The sequence below is a fragment of the Chelonia mydas genome, chromosome 25, assembly GCF_015237465.2.
Source record: "Chelonia mydas isolate rCheMyd1 chromosome 25, rCheMyd1.pri.v2, whole genome shotgun sequence".
In the NCBI taxonomy this organism is placed as follows: Eukaryota; Metazoa; Chordata; order Testudines; family Cheloniidae; genus Chelonia; species Chelonia mydas.
Genome location: NC_057858.1, coordinates 325,523 through 341,263, shown reverse-complemented (window position 1 = coordinate 341,263; position 15,741 = coordinate 325,523). Strand labels below are relative to the sequence as shown.

General features: G+C 59.2%; 1 protein-coding gene across 1 annotated transcript in view; it reads right to left on the bottom strand.

The window, feature by feature from the left end:
* Positions 1 to 3,094: 3,094 nt before the first annotated feature.
* Positions 3,095 to 15,741, bottom strand: part of TMPRSS9 (transmembrane serine protease 9) — a 73,864-nt gene continuing 61,217 nt past the window's right edge. Inside the window, exons 13-19 of the mRNA XM_043535950.1 lie at positions 14,059 to 14,330; positions 11,776 to 11,912; positions 10,041 to 10,410; positions 8,248 to 8,419; positions 7,603 to 7,868; positions 4,587 to 4,723; positions 3,095 to 4,099 (exon numbers count right to left, since the gene is read on the bottom strand). Of these exons, the coding sequence (XP_043391885.1) occupies positions 3,938 to 4,099; positions 4,587 to 4,723; positions 7,603 to 7,868; positions 8,248 to 8,419; positions 10,041 to 10,410; positions 11,776 to 11,912; positions 14,059 to 14,330 (1,516 nt within the window). The 3' untranslated portion in view covers positions 3,095 to 3,937. The remainder of the gene's footprint in view (positions 4,100 to 4,586; positions 4,724 to 7,602; positions 7,869 to 8,247; positions 8,420 to 10,040; positions 10,411 to 11,775; positions 11,913 to 14,058; positions 14,331 to 15,741) is intronic.

The following is a 15,741-nucleotide window of genomic DNA, read 5'->3' as shown; positions in this document are numbered from 1 at the left end:
GGTGCCTGGCCAGAGGGGTGGCTGCTGCCCCATTCTGTCAGTGCCGTCACCTGCTAAGTAGGCTTTGCTTAGTGCCCTGGGTGGAGTCTGAGGCCCAGGGTAGGGGACTGAGAGACTGGCTAGGGAATATTTTCATTGACGGGTGCCCTATGAAAGGGCTATGGGGGCAGGGAACCTTTCCCGAAAGGATGCTGATCAATCCACTTGCCCTACTCCCCAAGGAAGTGAACATGAGCCTTATCGGCAGTGCACATCCACCCCTGGACTGCGGGTTTGGTGTCTCTGGTAGGAAGGTTGGTCTCTGAGCTGGGCCGGCAGGTTTGGTGGATTCACAAGGAAATTGTTAGGCAAAGGTGTGGGGCTCACTGCTTGCTGCCAAGTATCCACGGGTGGGAGGGTTTCAATACATGGGGACATTGGATTGTTACAAGAAATAGTCTGGCCTGCCTTGGCTTGCAGAGCTGGGTGCTGGTAGTGCATCAGCCCCAGCCCCTGCAGCAGCACTGTGCCATACAACTGCGTGGGCTGCAACCCCAAAAGTTGCTGCCAAATGAGAGATCTGGAATTAAAAATCTCCACCTTTGTCCCAGCATAGAGCTCAGCTGCAGGCCCCCAGCAGCCTGTCCTGGCCAGCCTGTGCTGGCCTTTCCTGTGTCACCAGTGCACCTTGTCCTGGCTCTGTGGCCTCTGTTGGCTTCGTTCCATTATTAAGGTGCCTGACAAGAAATCTGCAAGGAAATGAGTGCCAGGATTGGTGGGGGTGTAGAGAGGGGCTGCGTGGAATTGCGAAGAGCAAAGGTTAAAGGAGCTGACTCCGCCAGCTGGCCTCTTGCTGTTTGTTTTCCCTCTCATGCCCCTTCACTTTCAGTCTTTGCCCTTTGCTTTTCGGGGCCATGAAGATGTCCCTTCCCCACTTGGGATGTGATGAATCTCTGCTCCAGGTATTGGATTAAATACTGTGACCAGCTAATGGCTGCTGGCCCCCTCAGGGCCATCTCTGGGGTTTAGACAACTTGACCAAGGGTTGGATGGTTTCATAGGGGCCCTAAGCCAGAAGCCCCAGAGGGCAGGACCAACAGCTGCCCTAGTCCTTTCAACTCCTACAGTGCCCCCTTTTTGCTCTTACCCAGTCAGTGGGTCCCCTGAGACTGGTTATTCCTTGAGTCATTGAGAACCTGTGGACCAGGAGAAGGGACCAAACGCCCAGCAACTGTCTGTTAAAATGTCAGTTGTTTTGTTCAGCTTTTTGGCTTCTGGCCCCAGCTCAGTTGAGGGGGAAGTTAAATAACAACAGAGTGAGGGGAACTGAGTGCTGTGGCTCTGCAGCGCAGTGCTCGCGGAGGTGCTACTCCGTGCGCTGCTGTGATCCAGAGCCAGGCGGTGTTAGAGCTCTGCGCCACTCCTGGGATTTTATCATCAGCTCAGCCTAACACCCTGTGGGCTCTTTCTTGATCACAGCTGTGCATGGAGCAGATGCCTCCCTGAGCCCTATGCTGAATAGGACCAGAATCACATCTGGGCCTTCACTGGGCCTCAGGGCAGTCGTCCTGCTCTCTGGTCCTGCACAGGTGCATTATGGAGTTGTGCGCAGCCTGGGGCTTGTCACTGTCTTGTGCTTAGGAACACAGGGTTTGCCAGAACAAAGCAGGATTTGTGGGCAGGTGGAGTCTGCCTCCAGGAATGTTTAATAGCTGCTGGGGCCAGCAGAGCCCAACCCACTCTGCTAGGAGACAGCATTGCAGTCCCAGAATCCTAGGGCGGGTCCAAGCCAAGAGGACGTTGGATTGTGACCTGGGGAATCATTGCTGCATAAACAACTCAGCAAGGGCTTGAAGTTGCCTTCTAAGCTGCACTAAGGTTAGAACATAACATCTAACGGCAGAAAGGGTTGGAACCAGTCTCACAACCTCCCTGACACCACGGCAGGGCAGTGGGCACTTATAGTAGATCAACAGCCTGGAGGCCTTTTTAAATCAATGGGCCTAGCCAGGAGCCTGTCCAGGAGCCCCTAAGCAGGGGCAATGCCTGGACCACCCACCCAGTGGCTGCATTAGCTCATACTGTGCTCACCTGAAAGGACTCTGGGCCCAGCCTGTGTTGTAATGCAGCACAGTGGTACCTACTGGGAGCTCTATGGGCAGGGCTGCGCTTTGGCCATGGTAGGCTGAAGGATTGTCTGTGCACCAGATGTTCACCGTGGATTGCATCCTGAAATCCTCAAACCCCTCTTCCCCCTCCCTGCCCCACTCAGCTGCTGCCTCACCTTGGAGGCGCCTAAATTTCCAGCCGCTGATATGCACAGAACTACCTCAGTCCTGACACCGCCAAGCTGCTCTGCCCCTCGCTCACACCTAGGCGTCCCCCCATCCCCTGTGGGCCTGATCTGGTAGGTGTGCTCAGAGCACAAAAGCTGGCCAAGGGGGTGACCATCTCAGGAATTTTTGGGACTGGCTGAATCTGTTGATCCCAAGACACCAAATAGCCCAGGTGTTTGGGCACTCCTCTGTGATATGGGCCAGCTGTTTTCAAATCCTTGCTGTGCTGGATTTAGAACCGGGGTCACCTGCCTTCCAGGCGAGTTCCCTAATCGCCCGGCAATGATTCTCCTGGGTGGGAGTCTCTCAACCTCTTGCTGAAGCTGTTTCCCTTTGTATAACTAACTCTTGGCAGCCAGAAAGAACCCAGCAAGAGCTGTGTGGTGAGGGCACTCCCCAGGGAGGTGGGAGACAAGTCCTTGCTCCACCTCAGGAAGAGCAGGGATTTGAAAACTGGTTTCCCACCCCAGCTGAGTGCCCAAAGACCAGGGCATTGGGCTATAAGGGAGGTGTGGGCTGCTTTGCCATGGGGCTTTTCCTGGGAAAGGGCTGACATGGCATTCTCAGCTGAGTGCCCTGTCTGGCTAAGGACAAGTGAAGACAGGTGCCACGTTACCTTGGAGGGGCTGGGCTTATCCTGGGGGGGAGGGATAGCTCAGTGGTTTGAGCATTGGCCTGCTAAACCTAGGGTTGTGAGTTCAATCCTTGAGGGGGCCATTTAGGGATTTGAGGCAAAAATTGGGGATTGGTCCTGCTTTGAGCGGGGGCTGACCTCCTGAGGTCCCTTCCAACCCTGATATTCTATGATTCACTCAGTATTACCCACTGGCTGACATAGGCAGCTCCCCACTCAGTGCACCGGTGGTTGAACATCTCTGTCTTAGGTGAGTGACTTTCCCCTAAGGGCGCCTGTGAGTTAGGCACTGCAAGACTGAACATTGTGATACCAAAGTCCTGCCATCCCTGGCTAGGTGCTTGAGGCTGGCTGGGGCATGGGCAGGGGTACAGATCTGGGGTGGGGCTTCTGCCAGTGAGGGGCATCCAAGGAATTGGGTCTTGGGTGGTCAAGCTGTGGTACAGTAGGGGGGTTTGGTTTGGTTTCTTGTCGCTAGCAGCCCAGCCCTGAAACACAGGGGCAGAGGGTCTGCAGAGCCGCCTCCTGGAGCGTGTGTGCAAGCACCAGTCATGGGCCCCTCTGGAAGGGCCTTGTTGCGTTAGCACCAGGGTATAAATCACCTGCTCGGAGCTGGTGATCCCGCAGCCACTGTGGTGATAGTGTGTGGTTTTTACTCTGTGCAGCCTGGGTTTCCAGCAGTTTGGGGCCCATCTAGCCCTCACACACACTGCGCTGCAGGGGCTTGGGTGAAACAGGCCATATTTATTTACAGGAGCCACTGTCTAGAATTGCACCATTCTAGGCAAGCAAGCTCTGATTAGTGCATGCCCTGGTGCTGAACCATAGCTGGTGCAGAGCATCAGCTGCACCTGCCTTTGGCATTGGGCCATCTTCACCCCTCGGCAGTACGAAGGAGTGTATGTGGGCTAAGGAAGTAGTGCCCCAGGCACTCTGGTAACCATTCCATCCCACGCTTCTTTCCTTCCCTGAGTACAAAAATGCAGCTTCACAGCTTGAGGTTCTGCCTGATCCAGCCCCGGACGGCGGTGACTTTGGTGTAAACGCCAGGGAAGTAAGGCCTTGCACAGCCATAGCCCCAGCTTGTGATTCCAGCTAGAAACCAGCGCCCTGAGGGTTCCTTGCAGGCCAAGGGGCCACCTGCATCGCCCTGCGGAAAGAGGGAGACCAGCCTGTGTCAGGGCAAGAGACCCCAGCCGTCCTCGACATGTGCTCTTGCTCCCAGCAGCCGATTCCTGAGAGTCACCTCAGGGGCCCAGCCCAGCTCCATGGGGACCTGCTCCCCTCAACTCCCTGCTTCCGGGGTGGCTCTGCACATGAGCTTGCGTACACAGGCTGTGGCCTGAGATTAGGGATCTCTTGTGGGGAGAGAGGCACTGGGAATGGTGACTGTCAATGAAACACAGAGCTGTTAGCAGGGGGAGAACAGCAGCTGCCCAATGCCCCTTGGCTGCCGGGTGTTCCCCTGACTCTTGCTGCTAGGGGCCAGCCAAGGGACACTAGACGGTTGGGGAGAGGAGATCCCAAGCAGTCAGTGAGGGATCAGGGCAGGGGCCCAACAAGGGAAAGGTTGGGCTGAGGGAAGTTTCTGCCCTGTGGGCCCAGCTCCAGGGCTCCCTTGGCCAGTCTGTGCTCACCAAGCAGCTGTCGATGGTGCCCTGCGGGAAGCCGGCACACACCATCCTGCTGCTGATCTGGATGGGGTAGAATTTCTTGCAGGCCTGGTCGCCAATTACATTTACTGCGGCCTTTTGCAGGTGCTTGGACATGATGCCTACAAAGACAAAGATCGCTGTCAGCCTGTGCACTGGAACCTGGGGAGAGAGGGGCATGGAGTTTAGGGAGTGGGGTGTCCTGTGGTGCTTGGCTGCAGCATGCGGCACCCAGGCTATGGGCTGGCTCTTGTGGCATGCGGGTGAGGCCCCTGTTGGGGAAGGCTGGGCTCTTCCTGCCAGAGCAGGCATGCACTGGGCAACTGGATTTGTTAGTCAGGGGTTGTGTTGATAGGAATGGTGCAGGTGTTCGCGGGCAGATGATTTAGCTGGAGTGTGGAAATCAGGGATGGCACAGGCGACAGCCAAATGGGGGTGGTGCACGCATCAGAGCAGGGTGAGTGGGAGCACAGAGGTCAGGGACAGGCATGGATGTTGGCTGCACTGTGTGGGTGTATGTATCATATGAGAGGAACAAGCTAGAGGGGGTGTTGGTGTTGGCTGGAGGGTATGGCATGGTGGGGGCAGCGCGGGTGTTGGCTGGAGGGGTGCGGTGTGGGTGTTGGCTGGAGGGATATGGCATGGAGGGCAGCATGGCTGTTGGCTGGAGGGGTACGGTGCGGTATGGGTGTTGGCTGGAGGGGTACGGTGCGGTGGGGGCAGCACGGGTGTTGGCTGGAGGGGTACGGCATGGTTTGGGTGTTGGCTGGAGGGGTATGGCATGGTGGGGGCAGCGCAGGTGTTGGCTGGAGGGGTACGGCGTGGTGGGGGCAGCGTGGGTGTTGGCTGGAGGGGTACGGCGTGGGTGTTGGCTGGAGGGGTACGGCGCGGTGTGGGTGTTGGCTGGAGGGGTACGGCGCGGTGGGGGCAGTGCGGGTGTTGGCTGGAGATGTGGGGGCAGCGCGGGTGTTGGCTGGAGGGGTACGGTGCGGTGGGGGCAGCGCGGGTGTTGGCTGGAGATGTGGGGGCAGCGCGGGTGTTGGCTGGAGGGGTACGGCACGGTGTGGGTGTTGGCTGGAGGGGTACGGCGCGGTGGGGGCAGCGCGGGTGTTGGCTGGAGGGGTACGGTGCGGTGGGAGCAGCGCGGGTGTTGGCTGGAGATGTGGGGTCAGCGCGGGTGTGGCTGGAAGGGTACGGCGCGGTGTGGGTGTTGGCTGGAGGGGTACGGTGCGGTGGGGGCAGCGCGGGTGTTGGCTGGAGATGTGGGGGCAGCGCGGGTGTTGGCTGGAGGGGTACGGCACGGTGTGGGTGTTGGCTGGAGGGGTACGGCGCGGTGGGGGCAGCGCGGGTGTTGGCTGGAGGGGTACGGTGCGGTGGGAGCAGCGCGGGTGTTGGCTGGAGATGTGGGGGCAGCGCGGGTGTGGCTGGAAGGGTACGGCGCGGTGTGGGTGTTGGCTGGAGGGGTACGGTGCGGTGGGGGCAGCGCGGGTGTTGGCTGGAGGGGTACGGTGCGGTGGGGGCAGCGCGGGTGTTGGCTGGAGAGGTGGGGGCAGCGCGGGTGTTGGTTGGACGGGTATGGCGCGGTGTGGGTGTTGGCTGGAGGGGTACGGTGTGGTGTGGGTGTTGGCTGGAGGGGTATGGCGCGGTGGGGGTAGCGTGGGTGTTGGCTGGAGATCTGGGGGTAGCGTGGGTGTTGGCTGGAGATGTGGGGGTAGCGCGGGTGTTGGCTGGAGGGGTACGGTGCGGTGGGGGCAGCGCGGGTGTTGGCTGGAGATGTGGGGGCAGCGCGGGTGTTGGCTGGAGGGGTACGGTGCGGTGGGGGCAGCGCGGGTGTTGGCTGGAGATGTGGGGGCAGCGCGGGTGTTGGCTGGAGGGGTACGGTGCGGTGGGGGCAGCGTGGGTGTTGGCTGGAGATGTGGGGGTAGCGCGGGTGTTGGCTGGAGGGGTACGGTGCGGTGGGGGCAGCGCGGGTGTTGGCTGGAGATGTGGGGGCAGCGCGGGTGTTGGCTAGAGGGGTATGGCGCGGTGGGGGCAGCACGGGTGTTGGCTGGAGGGGTACGGCGCGGTGGGGGCAGCACGGGTGTTGGCTGGAGGGGTACGGCGCGGTGGGGGCAGCGCGGGTGTTGGCTGGAGATCTGGGGGCAGCGCAGGTGTTGGCTGGAAGGGTACGGCGCGGTGTGGGTGTTGGCTGGAGGGGTACGGCGCGGTTGGGGCAGCGCGGGTGTTGGCTGGAGGGGTACGGCGCGCTGGGGGCAGCGCGGGTGTTGGCTGGAGGGGTACGGTGTGGTGTGGGTGTTGGCTGGAGGGGTATGGCTCGGTGGGGGCAGCGCGGGTGTTGGCTGGAGGGGTATGGCGCGGTGGGGGCAGCGCGGGTGTTGGCTGGAGGGGTATGGCGCGGTGGGGGCAGCGCGGGTGTTGGCTGGAGAGGTGGGGGCAGCGTGGGTGTTGGCTGGAAGGGTACAGCGCGGTGTGGGTGTTGGCTGGAGGGGTACGGGCGCGGTGGGGGCAGCGCGGGTGTTGGCTGGAGGGGTACAGGCGCGGTGGGGGCAGCGCGGGTGTTGGTTGGAGGGGTACGGGCGCGGTGGGGGCAGCGCGGGTGTTGGTTGGAGGGGTACGGGCGCGGTGGGGGCAGCGCGGGTGTTGGCTGGAGAGGTGGGGGCAGCGCGGGTGTTGGCTGGAGGGGTACAGCACGGTGTGGGTGTTGGCTGGAGGGGTACGGCGTGGTGGGGGCAGTGCGGGTGTTGGCTGGAGATGTGGGGGCAGTGTGGGTGTTGGCTGGAGGGGTACGGCGCGGTGTGGGTGTTGGCTGGAGGGGTACGGCGTGGTGGGGGCAGCGCCGGTGTTGGCTGGAGATGTGGGGGCAGCGTGGGTGTTGGCTGGAGGGGTAGGGCGCAAACAGTGGCCAGTTTGGAGCAGTGTGACGTATGTATTGGCTGGATGCACAGGTGGCCATGGCTACACTGTGTACAGCACAGTACCATCTGGGTCCCCGGGACCATACCTCCTTCCTTGGTGGCACCCCAACCTGTGATGAAACAGCGTGCCCCATCCCTGAAGATGTGGGAATTGTCCGGGAGGCAGATGGGCTTGATGGCACCGGTGAACCGCACAGCTGTGGCCAGCTCCAGCAGTGCCACGTCGTAGTCCAGTGTGTAGCCGTTGTAGAACGGGTGCTTGTAGATGCGGAAGATTTTCTCCAACCTCCCGTCCGTGCCACTCAGGAAGGGTGTCCCCAGAATGCCCACCCACATCTTGGGGTCACTGTAGCTGCAAGGTGGGAGAGAGCAGAGGGGCTGTTTAGGAGGGGGCTCAGCACAGCCAGCAAGGGGTCGCCTTCCTGCAGGCATACGCCATGGCAGCACTTGCTGAGCCATGTGAGGAAGCGTTTGCTCCGGCCCTGAGCTCAGTGAAGGCCCAGCAGCGGGCAGTGCTGGCAGGAGCCCTCCCCTTGCCCATGGTTTCAGTGGCAGTGCCCCCATGACTGGTTCTCCATGGTCTCTGCCCCTGGGCAGAAGCTGTGTGGTGGGTCTCTGACACGGGGCAGGAGTGCTGGCTTGGCAGCCTAGGACATGTGGAGGAAGAGCTGAGCAGACAGCCCCAAGGAGGGCCCGGCTGGGCCAGGCCACAGTGACCCTGTCTCACTTACATGTCGAAGCAATGAGCTGCTGAGAGCAGCCATTTGTCAGCAATGAGGACGGCCCCACACTTGTGCTCCTTCCGCCGCAGCCAGAGGCTGACCTGCCAGGGCCACTCGCCCTTGGCTGCTCCGCTGCCACCCACTATCTTGCTGAAGGCCACGGCAGGGGTCGTGCCGCAATCTGAGACAGAGGAGGAAGGCAGCTGCTGGTTAAGCAGACATGAGTGTCTGAGCTCCCTCCCTGCCCCAAAACAAGCAGGCTCCTGGGAGAGGCGTGGGCGAAGTCCTCGGGGGTAGCCCACTCTGGGGGATGTGGGGAAGGAAGGAGCTGGGTTTGGCAGATACGGAGTTAACAGGCCTTGCTGGGACCCCGGTGCGAAGAACCCAATGGCTGTCACAGAGGGATTGGGTTGGATGATCAGGGGGTACTTCCTGCCCAGGCAGGCTGGGCCATCGGGCTCTATGGAGCTGCTGGACCAGATCATGATCAGACTGGGGTTGAGTGGCAGGCAGCAGGGAGAGGCCTGTGGGTAAGCGACAGGATAGGAGGGGGACAAGCGGCAGGCCATGGGTGCTTACTTCCTGTCACAGATTTGTACATTTTGGGTGGGTCTGGGCCTGCAGCTCCCCTCAGGAGCAGAGACTGACTCAGAGGAATGGGATGGAAGCCTGGGGACCCCAAGGCTCAGGCTGGGTGGCAGGGGCAGGAGCAGCGTGCGGCCAGGTGGCAGAACTGGGAGAGAAGAGCTTGGTAGGGCTTGCGGGGGGGCAGGGAGAATGGAGCATTCAGGGCTGGGCAGAGGGAACCAGGTGGGGCTTGGCTCAGGGGCAAGACAGTAGGGAGGGCCGGGCAGTGGGGAGGGCCGGGCAGGACAGCCAGGCAAGGGGGCCAGGCGGGGCTGGGCAGTATGGAGGACTGGTCAGGAATGGCAGGAGGGCCAAGTGGGGCCGGGCTGTGGTGAGGGCCAGGCAAGGCTGGGCAGTGGGGAGGGCTGGACAGGAAGGCCAGGCAGGGCTGAGCAGTGGGGAGGGCTGGGCAGGAATGCCGGGCAGGGCAGTGGGGAGGGCCAGGCAGGGCCGGGAAGCAGGGCGGGCAGGAAGGCCTGGTGAGGCCAGTCAGTGGGGACAGCCAGGCAAGAGGTCCAGGTGGGGCCAGGCAGTGGGGAGGGCCAGGCAGGGCTGGGCAGGAAGGCCAAGCAAGGTCGGGCAGTAGGGAGGGCCAGGCAGGAAGGCTGGGCCGGGCAGTGCAGATGTCTTGGCAGGGGGGACCGGGCAGGAAGGCTGGGCAATATGGAGGGTTGGGCAGGAATGCCAGGCAGGGTGGGTCAGTGGTGAGGGCCATGCAAGGCCAGGCAGTGGGGAGGGCGGACAGGAAGTCCAGGTGGGGCCAGGCTGGCCAGTACTCACTGCAGTTGCGCTCATCAGAGCCGTTGCTGCAGTCAGTGACGCCGTCGCACTCGGGGTTCGCTTTTCCAATGCAGATCTTGCTGGAGCACTTGAAGGTGAAGCTGGTACAGGTCACCACTGGAAGGTGACAACCCACAGCCAACTCAGCGTGTGGCCCGCGGTGCCAGGCCTGTCTGATATGGGGCTGGATTGTTCCCTGCGATGGAAGGTGCTTGCTGCATGGCAAGGGTGCTTGTCCCCCCCCACCCCAAACTCCAGTGGTGCAATGGAGGTCCCCCCTCCACTGGTGCCTGCCATGCGGTTTGGGTGCCTCCCCCCTCCTCTGGTGGCTGATGTGTGGTGGGGGCTCTCCCTCCCCCTTCACAGGCGCCCCAAGCCTGGCTCAAGTCTGGTACCTGGGAGCTGGTTGGGCCTGGCAACCCCTGTGGTCTTTGGAGCAGCAGTGGTGGTTTTCCTGGGGGTAGTAGCTGGCTTGCTGGTAATTTGGCTGACTGGGCTGGTGGCTGCCTCGTTGCTGCTGGGCTGGGCTGGGGAGCTGCTTGTGGTGGAGGTTCTGGCAGTTACCGTGCTGGGCGAGGTGCCTGCTCCAGAGCTGGGGTTGGGCTTGGATGAGATGGCATCTATGATCCACTCCTTGAGTTTGGTTATTCTAGAGTACACCCCCGGCCTCTTAGCCTGAGCACAGCCAATCCCCCAGCTTACAACACCGGCCAGGTAGAATAAGCCCGGGGTCTCCTCACAGGCCAGCGGGCCGCCCGAGTCCCCCTGGGGAGAAGCCAGGTAGTGACAGCTCAGTATACTCTTCCCAGAGCCCCTGAGGGAACTCCTCAAACAGAGGAACCGCCAGGTGCTACAGAGAAATGGACAAGAAACTGTGCATTGCACATTTGTGGAATATCCTGCATGTAGGGGGAATTTCACCCAGCCTTTCAAGGTCAGCTCATGCCCTGAAGCTCCCATACCCTCTCACCCCATCTAGTGTGACTGTGCACACTTTCTTTAGCTAATCAGTGGCCAGCTGTGTTTAGACTCTGGGCCTCACTGATATCCTGTGGCATTGAGTTCCACAGGGTAACTATGTTCTCCTTGTTCTCCAGTCAGGAGGATTTGGGGTCAACAAGTGTAGCTCACTGACCTGCCTTATGGCACTCAGCATTTCTACAGGCCTCCAGGAAGCAGTCACAGTCTCTCTAGACAATCCTATGGCCAGCTATTAGGGGCAGGGGCAGCAATTTGTACCTGGGGTCTTGAATATTCCTATGGTGTAGCAGAATTGTGGTTTAGAAGGTCACTCACTAAACTGCGTGGGGCTTCATTTACCTTCCCTAAGACAGCGAAGAGCCAAGCTGCCCCAGCCGATCCTGGCAGATGGACTGTCCTTCTCATCTGTCCATGTCAGGGGTGGGCAAACTTTTTGGCCCAAGGGCCACATCTGGGTATGGAAATTGTATGGTGGGCCATGAATGCTCACAAAATTGGGGGTTGGAGTGTGGGAGGGGGTGAGGGCTTCGGCTGGGGGTGTGGGTTCTGGGGTGGGTCTGGGGATGAGGGCTTCGGAGGTGGGCAGGGGAATCAGGGCTGGGGCAGGGGGTTGGGGCACAGGAGGGACATCAGGGGTGCAGGCTCGGGGTGGCGTTTACCTCAAGCAGCTCCTGGAAGCAGCAGCATGTCCCCCCTCCGACTCCCAAGCAGAGGCACAGCCAGGAACCTCTGTGTGCTGCGCCGCCCCTACAGCTCCCATTGGCCATGGTTGCCAGCCAATGGGAGCTGGGGAGCAGTGTGCAGATCCCCCTGGCTGCCCCTATGCATAGGAAGCGGAGGGGGAACATGCTGCTGCTTCCGGGAGCCAAGCGGGGCAAGCCCCCAACCCCACTCCCTGGCTGGAGCTTGAGGACCAGATTAAAACATCTGAAGGGCTGGATGCAGCTGCCGGGCCGTAGTTTGCCCACCTCTGGTCCATGTAGATCTTGCTTATGGCAGCACATGGACAAAACCTCTGGAAATGCCACAGTCGCTGCGCAGTTTGTCCCCACCTTCCCCCAAGGCAGATGCTGAGCCCACGAGCTCCCAGCAGCTCTCTGGGTCTTTCCGGGGTGGCCTGGAGTGAGTAAAGAACCCCAAGGTTCTTACCTGGCACGAGTCAACCCTCCCCTCCAGGAAGCCTGCACAGATCATCCGGTCAGTGAGGGAGAAGTTGTAGAGAACACTGCAGGTCTTCTGGTCAATGATGCTGACAGAAGCTTTCTGCAGGCTCTCGGGCTTCGTGACTGCATGAAAACAAAGGGATTAGCAAGCACGGGGATGCGAGGAGAAGGGGAGCTGACGCCCTCTTGCTCAGGACAGTCAAAGTCCAGGTGACAGCCTGCAGCTCTGACACAAGCGGCAGCCCAGATTCCAGGGGGCCACGCACCACACGGAGTACAGCAGTGGCCACTCTGATCCTGCTGGGACTCCGCCTTGGCAGACGGTATTTCCTTCCACTCCGTGTAAGCTACAGCTGTGCGGCCCTTGGGCTTCCGTTACGCTGCCAGGCTGGCTCTTGGGGGCTGGAGCCAGGCACTGCTACTCTTCGGGCTCAGTAGCTGTGTAAGCAGGACCTGAACGAGTTCTCCCCTGACATCTAGTGATAGGCAGGGGGACAAGCTGTCGGGAGCAGGCCGGGTTTGCATAGACACCTGCTCTGCCCAGGCGTGCAGCAGGCGGCTGCTTTGCCACAGGGATCAGTTTGGGCGGTTTCGGGTCACAAACCCTCGTGTATTGAATGCTGTTTTCCTGAAGGACCAGTAAAAGGGCAGCAGAACTGTGCTCAGTCAGGGCATGCTGCAGCCTCAGCTGAGCTCACTTGCTAAGCAGGGAGGGCTGCCAAAAGCCAGTGAAGAGCAGAGGGGGTGGAGCCAGATGTTCTTAGCTCCATGGGAGCCTCCCTTCTCTGGGGTTTAAGGATGGAGCCAGTTGGGTTCCAAGGAGAGTCCTGAGTGCTGGTCAGTGATTGCTGGGGCTGAGCTCACTGAGGGGCCGCTGACCCTTCGAGCTGGAGCGGGGCCAGTGCTGCAGCAGAGCGGCTCCCTGCTACCCAGCGAGGTCACGGAGAGCTGGACTCAGAATGTGGCATCACACAGGTGGCCAGCAGCAGCAGGGGAGGCATTGCTGGACACCGGGGTGGGGCTGGACCCATGGGAATGCACCTTTGCTGACTAAAGGCAGCCAGCCACCTATGAGGGGGTGCAGTGCAGGGACATTGGTTTGGACTTTCATACCGCAAGGCAAATGACACTGTGGGTAGATGTTTGCTTTTGGTCAGGTGCTTTTGAACATAGTGTTTTCCCAATTGAATGCTGGGTTCCCTTGGGGGGTGATGGATTCTGCCTGAAGGGGGGGAGGCATGAGGCCCTGCCCCCTCCATGGCCACGCCCCTGCCCCCCTCTTCCCCCAAAGCCCTACCTCCTGGCCAAGCCAGAAGCCAGAGCCAGGCCAGGGAGCCTAGGTCCCTCCATCTTCCCAGGATGCGGGGGGAGGGGGGCCCGAGAGGAGCCCCTGGCCTGTGTCCCCGTCCCTGAGCCCCCCCGCCCAGGGCAGGTGGAGGGTTCACTGTTCCCCACAGCTGCCTGTGTGACTCTTACCCTGACCTGGCTCCGGCCTGGACAAGAGGCGGCCAGGCCTGGGTGAAAAGTGGACAGGCCAGTCCCTTTACCCCCTGTCCCGGCACCCCTGGTTCCTTTTCCCTTTTAGTATAAGTTTTACGCACCGACTCAGTGCTTGTGAGGGGGGAAGTCTTGCCTCTCAGAGGCACCCAGGGGTGGTGTTTGGTTTTCCCAAGTTGCTGGGTGGGTCTGTTTTGTCTTGTTAAGAGGATCCCCTAGATACTGAACCTGGCCCTTGTTGCTGCTGCCACCGCTGCTTGGCAGAAGGGTTCCAGATGTTTAACTTTTTCTAGTGCCCAGGATCTCGGAAGCTTCCTAGTGGTCTCTGTCCCCTGCCTAACGGCAATACGCTCCCTTTGCTAGTGCATGTGCCTTAACCCAGTCCCTGTCCCATCCCTAGTGTCTATCCCCCTGTCTAGTGATATCCGGTCCAGTCTTATCTGTGAGCTTGAGCTCTCTGAAGCAAGGACCTTGTCAATGTCACTTGGACAGTTGTAGACAGGCAATGCTCCACCACACTCTGCCCCAGGCTCTGACCAGCTGCCAGCTCCCTTGTCTTGCTCCCTGATGGCAGAGGGTACTTCCTTGGCCCTGGTTCTCTCCTTGGGGGTCCTGGAGCGCTTGTTGATTTCTGGCTCTCTTTGCTGGACACCCCACTTCTTCAACCTCCTTCCTATTCCCCTGGCCTGTTCAGCTTGGGTGGCTGCAGCCGTTTTGCTGCTTGGTCTCTCCCTAGCTCACAGTAAATCAATAGATAAATCACATTACTCACCGTTGCCTTCTCTGATGTTTCCCCATCCAGAAATCATGCACTTTTTGCCAACGGGAAACTTCTGCACAGCTAACGGGAGGCACACAGGTTGGATGTACTTGTTGAAATGAAGGGGGCTAGCCAGTTCTAGCACAGCCACGTCGAAGTCCAGGATGATGGGGTTGTAGGAGGGGTGCTGCACCACTTTCTTTATACTGACTTTCACCGCGTTGCCATCTGCACCAGTTAAGGATGTGGTGCCCAGGTAGGCTTTCAGATATTCCAGCTTTGTCCTGCAAGTGCACAGGACACCCCCCCACCACCCCCAGGACACCCGCTGTGAATTCTGAACAGCTAAAGCTTAAGCATCTTATGAATGTCAATAGGTTTCAGGGCCTGCAATGCGCCGTTAGGCATGGACAGAACCTTGCTGGTTAATGTGCTCTTGTGAAAGGAGGCTCTTGCTTTTAGGTGACCTCACCTTGGCTAGAGAGAACTATCACCATTCACAACAGCAATTCCATTACAAGGCTAATGCTCATCCGCCAAGACCGACCATGCGGGTTCCTGCGGCTTCACTCCCCTGACAGCCGGGGCCTGTGGGGCGGGCTCAGGGTCAGCAGTCACCTTTCAGAACTGACACTCTGCCAAGGACTTGCTCTAGTGGAGGAGAAAACTGGAGCTAACTGGTTACAAGCCGTACAAGTCCTTTTCTAAAGCAGCTTGTGGGGCACAGGCACAGAGGAAGGGCTGGCCTGGGTCGGGCCCGAAGACTGTTCAGCCCAGTGTCCTGTCTCTGACTGGCCAGCACCAGGTGCTTCAGAGGAAGGTGCAAGAAACCCACAGTGGCAGACATAGGGTAATCTGCCCCCCATGAGGGTCCCAGCCTAAACCCTGACAGAGACTGGTTTAAACCCTGAAGCACAAGGTTTCATTTCTCTCCAATATTCTTGTTGTTTGCATTAACTATTGTAACTCTGCCTATTCTTGTTGTCCATGATATAAAAGTCCAGTCCCACTTTAAATCTTACTCAGTTCTAGACCTCAATGACATCCAGAGGCACTGTTGCACAGTCTAATTATGTGTATATAGGGGTAAAAGCATTTCCCTTCATCGGGTTTTAATTTGTACTTTTCAGTGGCAAGGAGACTGCTCTTGTCCTTGTGCTGTGAGACAGGGAGAACAGATGCTCCTGACCTATTTCTACACCATTCGTTATTTTTATAGATTTTTATCAGGTCCCTTCTTCTAGCCTCCTCTCTAAGGCACAGTCTGTCTCTTCAACCTCTGATCCGAGGAGAATTTTTCCAGAGCCCTAAATGGTTTTGTTGCTGTTGGCTGAACCCTTTCTAATCCTGCCCTGCCCTGCACTTCCTGAGATGGGGTGACAGTGCAGCACAGGTTCCAGATGGGGCTCTCTCACTGATTTTTATAGTGGCATTATAATCGTTTCTGTAGGATCTTCCATCTCATTCCTTATGCACCCTAACATTATGTTGCCCTTTCCTCTAGCTTGGTTCGAGCACTCTGAAGTTCCTCACGTCCTCTCTGGTCCTGACTCACGTTAATTACTTTGTGTCATCTGCAAATTTTAATTCCTCACTGCTCAACCCCCTTCCTGCATCATTAGTAAATGTATTGAAACACCCTGGGACCTAGTACGGTACCTTGAAGCACCTGCTGTTCACCTTCTGTCATGGTGA